The sequence below is a fragment of the Gekko japonicus genome, unplaced genomic scaffold (genome assembly GCF_001447785.1).
Source record: "Gekko japonicus isolate JY-2015 unplaced genomic scaffold, Gekko_japonicus_V1.1 scaffold635, whole genome shotgun sequence".
NCBI classification, from domain to species: Eukaryota; Metazoa; Chordata; class Lepidosauria; order Squamata; family Gekkonidae; genus Gekko; species Gekko japonicus.
In genome coordinates, this window is record NW_015161422.1 from 516,670 (window position 1) to 529,299 (window position 12,630).

The 12,630-nt window shown below is 42.3% G+C and overlaps 1 protein-coding gene across 1 annotated transcript in view; it reads left to right on the top strand.

Annotated features, from left to right (window-relative positions):
• LOC107124835 (cytoplasmic FMR1-interacting protein 2) overlaps positions 1-12,630 on the top strand; it is a 119,186-nt gene that overhangs the window by 30,640 nt on the left and 75,916 nt on the right. The window contains exons 5-9 of the mRNA XM_015428342.1: positions 3,438-3,539; positions 4,302-4,483; positions 6,221-6,317; positions 7,109-7,237; positions 7,736-7,840. Of these exons, the coding sequence (XP_015283828.1) occupies positions 3,438-3,539; positions 4,302-4,483; positions 6,221-6,317; positions 7,109-7,237; positions 7,736-7,840 (615 nt within the window). The remainder of the gene's footprint in view (positions 1-3,437; positions 3,540-4,301; positions 4,484-6,220; positions 6,318-7,108; positions 7,238-7,735; positions 7,841-12,630) is intronic.

A 12,630-nucleotide genomic window follows, 5' to 3' on the forward strand; every position in this document is an offset into this window, starting at 1 on the left:
CTTTTTTTCCTTCTCCCTTTCTTTCTTTCCCTCCTTCTTTCCTTCTCTCCTTCTTTCCCTCCTTTTTTCCTTCTCTCTTTCTTTCCTTCTCTCCTTCTTTCTTCGCAGATCTGCGTGTTCCCCCCCCCCATAGCTAGCAATCCAAAAGAGTCCAGTGGCACTAAGATCAAGGTTTATTCAGGTACAAGCTCTCCCTCCTCTGTGAGGGCAGATCTGCACTGTCAGGGGTGTGGCCTAATATGCTAATGTGTTTCTGGTGTTGGGTGTGGCCTATAATTCTAATGAGTTCCTGCTGGGGTTTTTCTATAAAAAGAGCCCTGTCTATTAGTGAAACAATAATAGTGTGTATCACTTTTCCTAAGCACTTACAGCTCTTTACAAACTTGGTGGGAGGAATCCTTAAATGATTCCTGGAAGGAAGGCCAGTAATGTTACTGGTGGAGGACTTAAAACACCGAGTGAATTCATGGCTGGACTGAGGTTTGAATCAAGGTTTCCTGGCTTCCACTGTATAGTTACTTTACACCAGATGTTCCCTGAATTCTCTTTCACTGTGTTTCTGTTGATGCAGCATAGTATTGATCCATCATAATATTCCTAATTCCCTCACTGTAGACTTATTGATACCTGCTATGTATTTTATGGTTTGCCCTTAAATTTTCCTTCTCCCATGAACTTTGCCATAGTCCCCTTAACTGCAAACAAATCTGCCAGAATAAATTTTAAAGATAGCTAAACTATTTTCTGCATGGGTTTTGCCTCACTTAGAATGAAATCCTATATGATTTCAGTCATGGAGTACTCTGCATAGGATTGCACTGTTAGTCGCTGGTTTCAAATCCTGATTGTTGTTCATTATGTATGTGTTTTGGATCATTGTCCTAAGTATATTTCCCAGAGTGAATGCAATAAGGCTGTGACCTCAATGATTTCTCTTTGAGGCTCTGGAAGCTAAAATCCAACAGGCAATACTGATCTAGATAGAGATGTAGATTCCCTTGGGACCAAACTTGATTTTTGTTTTTGCTAACTAGTTGGCAAATAAGCTGCTGCCTGGACCATTTCAGGTTGGGTCTTTTGCTCTTATTCCACAGTCCTGGTCTGAATCAAGTCTGCAGTGCTTCGAAACCCAGCAGCTGTTCTCTGACTGAGGGGAATGAGAGTCAGGTTGGCGTAACCTTGATCCAATTCATTTAAAAAAGAAGCATCTAGTTTGGCCTTGAGGGATAGTTATGTCTCTCCGCCTCCTTGGCTTTTGACCTCCCAAGAGATTATTTAGTTATTTCCCAGGGATTTTTCATGTGTTCTAGTTTCTTCCTTTGATCACTGAAGCATGCTTCAGGCAAATTTTAACAGAAACTAAGTACAAGTCTGATGGTGTATACTGGTGAAGAGAATGATTCTCAGGAGATTAACTTTTTCTTGTGCTCAAGTTATTGAGGTTATGGCATGTTTGGGTTTGTTTTTCTGTCTAAATGGCATGTCTTGTTGGAATCCTCTTAGAGGCTTTACATCCTCTTAGAGGCTTTACATACTTTAAGTGTTGTCAAGTCACAACGAACTTATGACAACCCCAGCAAGGGACTTTCAAGGCAAGTGAGAAGCAGAGGTGGTTTGCCATTGCCTTCCTCTGTAGAGTTTTCCTTGGTGGTTTCTGATCCACGGACCAATCCTGCTTAGCTTCTGAGATCTATACCATGTTGCCTTCCCTCTCCATAGAGTCATAGCATCTGTATACCACAATCCAAAACCCATCCATTCATCAACCTGTTTATACAAAGTAGTGTAAAATGTACAGTTCTCTAATATGTTATCTGTATTAGACTTTGTAATTCATTTTTTTTCTTTAAAGGAAAGAGATTAGGAAACAAATAATAGTTGTTGTAGATTTTCCGGGCTTTATGGCCGTGGTCTTGGCATTGTAGGACCTGACATTTCACCAGCAGCTGTGACTGGCATACTCGAGGTATAACACAGAAATATGGAGTAGACTCTGTGTCAAGGTGAGAAGAAAAATGGTAGGCAGGCAATTTATATCTACTTAGGAAGGTGGGGTAGGGCTGAGTCATTATCTTGTAGGAGTTCCTCAGGCTGTGACATGCTAATGGAGGAGTTTTCCTGAGGAGGTTCTTTTGCATATGGATTGGCTGTTGAAATTCTAATCTTCTCTGTAGTGCTATTGTAAGATGTAGATCATTTTGTGTTTTTCAGGACAGGAAACCATGCCCTATTTATTTTTAAATTCTCTTTGTAATGTATCCAGTTCTGACCGCATGGCCAGCTTTCCTCCATGCGGTCAAGCGCAAACATCGAGCTTCGCTCAGAGGAACAATGGACTATGCGGATCCTAGCCCGTGCCTATCCGAGGGACTAGGCTCCCGGCCGAGAGCCTATGGAACTCTCAGCCCCTGTAAATAACCTATTGGGAAGTGGGGGGGGGGTGTTCTGGGTGGTGGTTCATGGTTCACAGGGATATAAGCTGGCCTGTGAGCCGGCTAAGGTTGTCTTGTTCTGCTCTAAATAAAGTACGTTAAGCTGAAATCACTCGTCCGTCTGCGTACTTTTCACTCTTCTTTCCTGTTGAAACAGAAACTTTCCTGTTGAAACTGTGTTTATTTCAACAGGAAAGAAGAGAGCTTAAAAATAAATAGGGCATGGTTTCCTGTCCTGAAAAACACAAAATGATCTACATCTTACAATAGCACTGCAGATAAGATTAGAATTTCAACAGCCAATCCATATGCAAAAAAACCTCCTCAGGAAAGCTCCTCTATTAGCATGTCACAGCCTGGGGAACTCCTACAAGATAATGACTCAGCCCTACCCCACCTTTCTGAGTAGATATAAATTACCTGCCTACCATTTTTCTTCTCACCTCGACACAGAGTGTACTCCATCTTTCTGTGTTATACCTCTGAGTTTCCCAGTCACAGTTGCTGGCGAAACGTCAGGTCCTACAATGCCAAGACCACGGCCATACAGCCTGGAAAATCTACAACTATTATTTGTTTCCTAATCCCTTTCCTTTAAAGAAAAATAAATAAATTACCAAGTCTAATCTACAACTACTAATGAACTCCAGCTGTGAAAGCCTTCGACAACAAAGAATAATTTAATTCAGTTCTTTTAAAATAGAAATATGCTCTGAACTTTAAAGACAAGCATTGCTAGTTTTTTAAAAACTGCAGTTACAAAAAAATTGAAAACAAAGCATTAATAAAAATAAAGAGGAAACAGGATAAAATGTTTTTGTATTCAAATTTGAAAGAAAAAAACAAGCAAAAACATAACAGCGATATATATTGGATGGATTCAGGCCTGGTTGAAAGTAGTCATAATATTCTCTGGCTTTTATCTTTATTTTGTCAATGCTGAAGCAAAAAAGCAGAATACATGCCCATAAGGACTAATAATAGAAATATGATGTTGTCTTTCAGGTAAAGTGTAATGAACAGCCAAATAGGGTTGAGATTTATGAGAAGACTGTGGAAGTCTTGGAACCAGAGGTCACAAAGCTAATGAAATTCATGTATTTTCAGGTAAATATTGAACTCCCTATTCCCTATGTCTCAGCATAATCCTGGTTGCCCACCATGGTGAGCAAACTTTATACTTCAGTGTTAGGCCGAAAATGCCTTTAATAATGTGCATTAAGGCTACACAAGACATTACCTGTATCTGTCCATCGTGCCCTGTGGGATGGGGAAGAGGCAATTTTTATCAGGAAAATGGCATGGGTTAAATCCCATCTCCCTGTTCAGTAACGCCTACCCAAATCCTGCTCCTCTCAGTTGCTATTGGTGGTTTAAAAATGTAGGAGATCCAGTTTTGAATCTTCCACCGTTCAGTCTAGCTTCAGTGTTAATCCTCTTTACCTCAACCAACCAAGTTGTGTCTAAATTCTTAGTTAATCTCAATAGAGGTGGCAGAAAGAACAAATGTTAGTCAACACATGAACTGGCCTTATACTGAATCAGACCACTGGTCCATCAACAGCAGTACTGTCTAGTCAGACATCACCCACTGCTTGGTCCTTTTAGTTGGAGATGCCAGGGACTGAACTTGAGACCTTCCGCATGCCTAGCAGATGCTCTGCCACTGAACCACAGTCCCTTCCCCCCCTTTCTTTTAAGTCAATAAATACTCAGACTGATGCAGGTGAATTTTTCTATCTCTGCCCGAACAAGAACCAGAGAAAGGAACAGAGAGGCTGGTACAGCTATGAGAGCCTAGTCAGAACCCAACAATTTTCAGCAACTGCCTGGTGAATCCTTTGCTAACTGCCAGTTGCTGTCTTTCAGCGAAAGGCCATCGAACGATTCTGTAGTGAGGTGAAGCGCTTGTGCCATGCAGAGAGAAGGAAAGACTTTGTTTCAGAAGCATACCTGCTAACTCTGGGGAAGTTTATCAACATGTTTGCTGTCCTGGATGAACTGAAGAACATGAAATGCAGTGTCAAAAATGACCACTCTGCTTACAAAAGGTGAGATGGATAAATGCCAGTGAATCCTTAAAGTAAAGGTAAAGGTTCCCTTGCTCGAAAGCCAGTCGAATCCGACTCTAAGGTTGCAGTGCTCATCTCCATTTCAAAGGCGAAGAGCCAGCGCTGTCCAAAGACGTTTCCGTGGTCATGTGGCTGGCATGACTAAACACCAAGGAGCACAGAACGCTGTTACCTTCCCACCGAAGTGGTACCTGTTTATCTACTTGCAATGAATCCTTAGTCCTGCCATTGTCAGGGTGCTTTGAATACTGGTCTGTGTGCTTTTTATAGTCCCTTATAATAGTCATGGAACAGATCTTTCTGAATTACTATTCTATAGAAGCCTATTTAAAGTGAAGCAGAGATTATAAACTGACTAGGAATAAAGCCCGTTGTGGAAATAAATACAACGAGCTCTAGAAAGAGGCTCTGGGAGAGTGCCCCGGGCTTGGGCACTCAGTGTCAATTTGCTGTGGCAACCTCAGCAGGGTATGACACCAAGTCCACCATTTTCTCCAGAGGAACTGATCTCTGCTACCTGAAGAACAGTTGTAATTTGGAGTGATCTCCAGACCCCACCTGGAGATTGGCAACAATGGTTCCCCATGAGGGAATGGCTGGTTTGGAGGGTGGAGTCTATGGCATTGTACCTGTCTGAGATCCCACCCCTCCTCAAACCCCACCCTCTCCAGGCTGCACCCCTCAAATCTCCAGGAATTTTCCAACCTGGAGTTGGCAACTCTATCTCCTTCCCGGCCAACCATCAACCTACCTTTTTCTGCCCCTCTGACCAGCTTTCCATCTCCTCCCCCCTCTCTCCTGGAAAGCAGTTGTAATTCTGAGTGATCTCCAGCCCCCACCTGGAGATTGGCAACAAGGGTTCCCCATGAGGGAATGGCTGGTTTGGAGGGTGGAGTCTATGGCATTGTACCTGTCTGAGGTCCCATCCCTCCTGAAACCTCACCCTCTCCAAGCTCCATTCTTCAAATCTCCAGGAATTTCCCACCTGGAGTTAGCAACCCTATCTCCTTCCCAGCCAATCATCAACCTACCTTTATTTCCCACTCACTCTTCAGCTTTCCTCCACCCCCTCACCCGCAGCCTCTACCATCCTCTGAAGCCCTGACTGCGACATCACATTGGCTGTCATACAGGGGCCATCTCAGCAGGATATAAGGACACAGAGTCCACCATTTTCTCCAGGGGAACTGATCTCTGCCATCTGGAAACCAGTTGTAATTCTGAGTGATCTTCAGCCCTCACCTGGAGATTGGCAACAATGGTTTCTCCCAACAGGCACTAAGGGTACCTCAGAACACATTTTACCTCAGAACAGCAACAGCAAACTGTTTAGAATGTTAGAGGCAAAGGCCAATGAGGCCACATATGCAAACGACCTCTGTGCTCCAAGGCAAAGGCCAATCCGCCACAAATGCAAATAACCTCTGTGTTCTGACTGGCTATGGGGGGAGAGGAACAGCAAACTGTTTAGAATGTTGGCGGCGAGACTCAGGCAATGCAGCCAGTTGATAGGGACAGCTTCTGAGTGACAGATCATGGAGCCAAAGGCCGTGGGCACCGTGTGGAATGTTCAGCAGTGTGCCACCACCAACAGAGAATTATTATATAGAGAGATACTAACTTTATGGTACAGGCTCCTTTTATTGGACTATATTATCTAACCCTATATGAACAAAGTGATTCTCTTGACCAGATAATACTTCTGTTGACTTTCAGAGCAGCCCAGTTTTTGAGGAAAATGGCTGATCCCCAGTCTATTCAAGAATCACAGAACCTCTCCATGTTTCTAGCAAATCACAATAGAATTACACAGGTAGGAATTTTCCCTCCTTTCTTTACTGTTTACTTTGCACTGAAATACAATTAATAATGTCTGCTTTCTAGGACATAATTATTTTGCTCATAATTAGATGTTTTAGCACAATATAGCCATGATCCAAGTTTACAGATATACAGATATATAAGCTCATTTATCTGACTCCCATCACAGTGAAGGCTCTTATCACAAGTCAGGGATTCATTAAATCCTTGCCTGTAGTTAGAAAGAAAAGAAAAGAAATGAAAAGAAGGAAGGAAAGAAAGGAAGGAAGAACCTCTCTTCTTTCTGTGCATTTGCTAAAAGGTTCCTTCCAATTGTCTATGGGAAAAGAAATTCTGTTTGGAAACCTAACTGGGTGGGGTTAAGGTGGAAATAGTGTTTGGATGGGCTTGGGTGAGTTGTTTGGGATATGTGAGAGTAGTTGCAGAGAGGGGGGTTGAGGATGGAGCAGAGTGCACCATTACTTTTGGAGAACACCAGGTGCTACTGAGCATGGCTGTTTATGAATCACCTGGTGCAATGAAGCAGATATTTGTGGCATGTTCCCATTAGTACAATAGAAATGGGCAAACAAAATTCATTTCCCAAGCAACAAAACATTACATTTTGAAGTGAAGAAGTAATATTTATGCATCAAGTCTGCCACTCTGAAGGGAGATATTTATGTTGTATGCAACAAGTGAATTAACTTTGTATGTGTTGTCTTGAAAGACTTTAAGCAATACTCATTTACTTGTATTTGAGTACTCAGTACTCGTGTTTGTCTGTTTTTTGTGTGTTTGAAGTGCCTGCATCAACAGCTAGAAGTTATCCCTGGTTATGAAGAACTGTTGGCTGATATCGTCAACATCTGTGTGGATTACTATGAAAATAAGATGTACTTGACACCCAGTGAGAAGCACATGCTCTTAAAGGTAAGTTCCCTATCCTTAGAGATGTGTTCTCGCACTTTCCCCTTTTCATTGTGGTTCCTTTCTTCAAAATCAATATATTTGTGGTTCTTTTCCTCTGTTTTTTTTCTTATACCTTTCCTTCTTTCCTCTGGATGGTACCGGACTTTTCTATAAAGAAACAGAAAAATGAACAATTCTATATTCTCCAGCCAATTTGGCCTTAAGAAATAGGTCTAAATTGGCTAGGGAATAGCCTGACCTTACATGTAATCTGTTACATTTTGTATGTGGGAGCTAAACATTTAATCTGAGATTCCCTAAGAAAATGTTTTCTTGTGCCATGGGTCCATGTCCATCCTAACCAGCATCTTGGATATCCAGCTTGAATACCATATTCAGAGGAACAAAGAAAACGATATCATCATAAATCAATGGTAGAAATGTTAGCTTTACATTCCATTTGGTACTCCTTTTAGAATCATAACATCGGTGACAATTTAATGGTTTTGTTTTTTTTAGGTGATGGGTTTTGGTCTATATCTGATGGATGGAAATGTCAGTAATATTTATAAACTAGATGCCAAGAAGAGAATCAACCTCAGTAAGATTGATAAATTCTTCAAGGTCAGTGGCTGAAGTTGCTTCAGTTTAGAGTGAGTTCCAGAAGTGTTTGTGCCCTCTGTGCTTGGTTTGTCAGGGGATAAAGTTCATACAATGTCTGAAGAACTGGTGCTGTGGGATCAAAGGCACAATGGAAATATTCAGGGTCTGATACTGCAGTGAGTAGGAGAGGTGTCTGGCTGAGCAGATGTCATAGTTTACATGTTGGGCTAGTTTTGCTTAAGCTAGTTTCACCTCTTAATAGGATCACTATTTGCATATGTCATGTTTCTTTGCTCAAGATATCTCTCTAACATAAATTTGCAGCCTTTCCGAATGCTTGTGTTCCACTTTTACAGCAAGACTACAGTATAAATTGGCTCCACCTGGAACACTGCTACAGAGGCTGCGGTTACACCCTAACAGATTCTTTCTTTGGATTGTACCCAGTTTTGTGCAGGCTGTGATCTGACATGCTGAAAATTCATTTCCTAACTCCGTGGAAAATACTACATTTTCATTACTGCCAATGATTTGATTAGGGTTAAAGATGGATTTGGCAACTGCTTTGGTAACATCATAATAATATACTACACAGCTGAAAATAAATCACTGTGGACTTATTCTTTGAAAGCATATTTAATACTATGCTGGCACCAGTGCTGTAAACAAAATTGTAGGATCATGTAGGGAACAAAATTATAGGATCGTAACAGTTCGGACTAGAAGACAAGACACCCACCAAGACCTATCTCTTGATGACTGTCCAATTGAGCTTAGATCACAGTGTGTGTCACAAGTAGGTGGCAGATGCACTACAGAGAGGAGCATGGAGGGCATTTTTTGGATTGCATTAGCAAGTGAGCCAAGCCATGTGTGAGAAAAGGTAATGGTGAAAAAAATTCAACTTTCCTCAAAATCAAAGGTGCAAAACATTTAGCAAAACTCCGGAACCACCCAGATTTTCTGGAAGCTAAAGTGAAAGGAGGGAGAGATGGAGATCTTACTATGCCAGTGGGAAGACAAATACTGTTCTTGCTGGGATCCTCTATGCTCACTTTACCCTCACCCTTTTTCCAGGCAGTGCTTCACTGAGAACTGACGGGGCTCTAGTCATTGACTTGGGACCCCTCCCTTCATCGAGTGTCTGCTGGTTATAATTAGGTACTAAGGGGTGACGGCTTCATTTCCTGTACACATGGGAAGGAAATGCTTCCTGACCCCTTATCAGCCCAGGCTCTGAGACTAATTTTTAGGTACCGGTGGTGCACTTCTGCTCAAATAAGACATGGCATGAATCCAACAATCAACATGCTTTCTCCTTTCTGCTGCAGCCCACTGAGCCTTCACTAATTTTTGCTTGGGTTTTCCAGCCCCTAGGAACAGCAGAAGGGGGGAAATAGAGGAGGGCAATAGGCTGTCCCCTCTTCTGAAGACTTCTGCCGTCCACTCTTCAGAACTATGTTGCTGGATACAAGCCACTCTTTTACTTCTCAAATATGCCCTTTTGGGAGGGACAGTGTACAGAGAGATTGATTGAGTAGCAGGCAAGACAGTAATGTGAGATGACCCTTACAATGAAAGATACTTGCAATAGTTCTCATCTTTCCTGGTTCCCCTTGACAGTTTCTTATGTAGTAGATTTCAAACATGATGACTGGCTTTCTGCAAACTATGCAAAAATGAATTATTCAAGAGGGCTTTTTGTGCAGGTAATAAGGTTACACTGTACGATGTGGCTCACAAACTTCCTTGGATAAATAATTAGAGACTGTGGTCTGTATGGCTATATATAGTTTACTGGAAGTATCATGAAGCTAGATTCAGGTGGATAGCCGTATTGGTCTGAAGTAACAAAACAAAGTTGGAGTCCAGTGGCACCTTTAAGACCAAGTATTAAGCTTTAAGACCCAGAATTAAACTCTGTTGGTCTTAAAGATGCCACTGGACTCAAACTTTGCTCTGTAAGTATCATGTTAATACTTACACTATGCTTCAGTTATTTCTGGTGGTTCCAGACTTCTACAACCCTAATGCATTGGTTATTGAATATCCCATTTTGTGGATTGTACTGACTCACTATGTGTAATCTGCCTTGAGTCCTTGTGAGAAAGGTGGACCATAAATAACATGAATAAATAAGTGGTATCAAATTTGGGCAGGCATCATGTATGATACAAATTCACATTTTCAGGAACTGTACTACTGAACTCAGAGGGCACAACAACCTCTTGAAACATATTTTTCTTCAGACACCATGGGCACCATGAGAAAGACAGGTTTTTGTTTTTCTGCTGGTTTCTCCATGATAAGTCACATTTCTGACATGGTAAAAGTATGCTCAAAGGTCCTCATGTAGACGGAGGTCATGTTGTGTATTTGGACAAATCAGGCGCAATAGGCACTATGGGAAAGACAGGTTTTTATTTTTCGGCTGGTTTCTCCATGATAAGTCACATTTCTAACATGGCAAATGTGTGCTCAAAGGCCCTTGTGTAGACAGAGGTCATGTTGTATATTTGGACAAGATCTTCCTTCATGGTGGTTCGTGGACAGCAGAAAGCAGGGATTTAAAGGGACTCCCTGCCGCTCAGCTGTTTTGGGATGTCTTCTGCAGTCCTTTTAAAAGCAGCCCCAAAACAGCTGAGTGTCAGGGAGCAGGAGAAAGCCTGAAAAACAGCTGCTTAATGGTTTTTCAGGCTGTCTTGTGCAGTCCTTTAAAGTTGAAAGGGCCTGCACAAGACAGCCTGAAACAGCTGCGCAGCGAGGAGCAGGCTGCTCCCCATCGCTCAGCTGTTTTTTGGGCTTTTTGCAAACCCTGTTGAAAGGGCTGCAGGGCCACGAATCTGTTCAGTTCGCGAAGAAACCTCGTGGTTCAGTTCATGGTACAGCCACAAACTGACAGAAACCACATTTTTCTGGTTTGTGCCTATCCCTGTTATTAATTTTATAAGCAGGATGGTGGTTATACAGCAGTGCACGATTAAGCCAAGATATACTTACTCCATCCTGCTTCTGAAGAATTCAAAGACCCCAAAGCTTGTTTAACTATTTGAAATTTGCTGGGGCCCAGTTGCATGTAAGCACCAGTACCTGTCAGTGGGATGCTATGACACCCCCATCCCCTCCCTCAGAGGTAAGGTTTCCCGTCTGTTTTTCTTTCCCTTTACTGACTGAGCTGCCATAGTAATGTGTTTTCTTCCTTGCTGAAGAACTCTGGCTGTCCCACCCTGTCACCATATGATATTTTGGCTGTTGGCTCAGCCCAGGAACCTGAGGGAAGGATCAGGAACCTGCTTTAACTTAAATGATTTCAATGGCAGTCCAATGTTCCCTCTAAGCTGTGGAGTCTTGTGAGCAAAAATTCTACTTTGTGAGCGACTGGCATTAAAGTTGTGAGCCAGCGATTTGGCTACGGCATAAATTAGTTTGCTCTGGAGCCCCATCCTTCCTGAGCTAAGACAAAAGTCTGTGAGCCGGAGGCTAAAAAACTGTGAGCTAGCTCACGCTAACTCAGCTTAGAGGGAACACTGAATGGCACTTGAGGTGTTTTGAAATTCAAAAATAGCAAAATATTTTATTTAGCATAGAGGGGAAAGGTCAGGTGAAATCAGGGGTTGAAATTTCTAAGGTAAAACCAGTATATGCACAGACTTTAGTTCTTATGTTCCAGGGTAATGAGAATTTCTTAAGCTTTTCACAGTGACTTACATCTTTATGTTGAGAGGCTTTTGTTCCAGCATTTCCCAGCACACTTTCTTTGAGTATTCTCTGACTCAAATGCCGGTTACAAAAATCAAAAGCACCTTCTGGTAGTGGAGTTGGGGGTGGGGGAGCTAGCCACTGCAGGAGATTGGGGCAGGGAAAATGGGGCTGAAGTGGACAGGACTGGGAAAGATCTGGATTTTCCTGTCCATGCAGCACCTGCCCCAGTCTTGCTATGATCTTTCCACAAGTATTATGGTGAAATAAAGGTTTTACAGAAAACAACAACAGCAGTAAAACAAATTCACCATGATGCTGTGTGGACGCTGGAAAAAGACCTATTTGACAAATGCAGCCAAGCCAGCTCTGTGTGGAAGCAACTTATGGTGTGAAGCTCCAAAAGAGCAGTTCACATACACAACTAAAGCCCCACATTTCCCACACCCAAACTTTATCAGGCTCATATTTGGCTGCTTTTTGCATAGAGGAAGTAACATGTGAAGCAGAAGTATAGGTGTGTATGGCTTCACACAACCCATGATCATAATAGGCCTGCAAAGGATGTCACTTACCTCCTAACATAGGAAAATAAGATTCCTAGGACTTCTCCATTAGAGAATTCAGTTGCACTGCCAAATTGGTGCACCAGCTTGCGTACGCTTTTATTGCTTTCTGTTGCTAGTTAAGAAAACCCTTTTCTACTATGAAGTGTAACCTAAGATCTATTGTTTTTACCTTCATTACATCGCTTTACCTGTACTCCATCTGTTGGTGTTCAGATGTGATGATATAAGTTTTCATTTACTAACTGGAGGAAGTAACCTGATCAGTTAGTAACAGTAGCTTCTGTTTCTCAGTCTATCTTAATTAATAGCAACCAGGCCTACCTCTAAGGACCTTGAAGGGAATAACCTTTACCTGGTAAACTTTCTGGTTCAGCCATCCTTCAAACTATCATATATTTTAGCTTGATTGTATAAAAAGATGTAACTGACTATGGCCCCGGTCACACCGGAGGCTTTGATCCACGAGAGGGACGGATCAGGGGTGCAGCAAGCGGGCGTGATTACACCGCAACATCTGGGAAGCGGCGTGCACCCGTCCCTGAT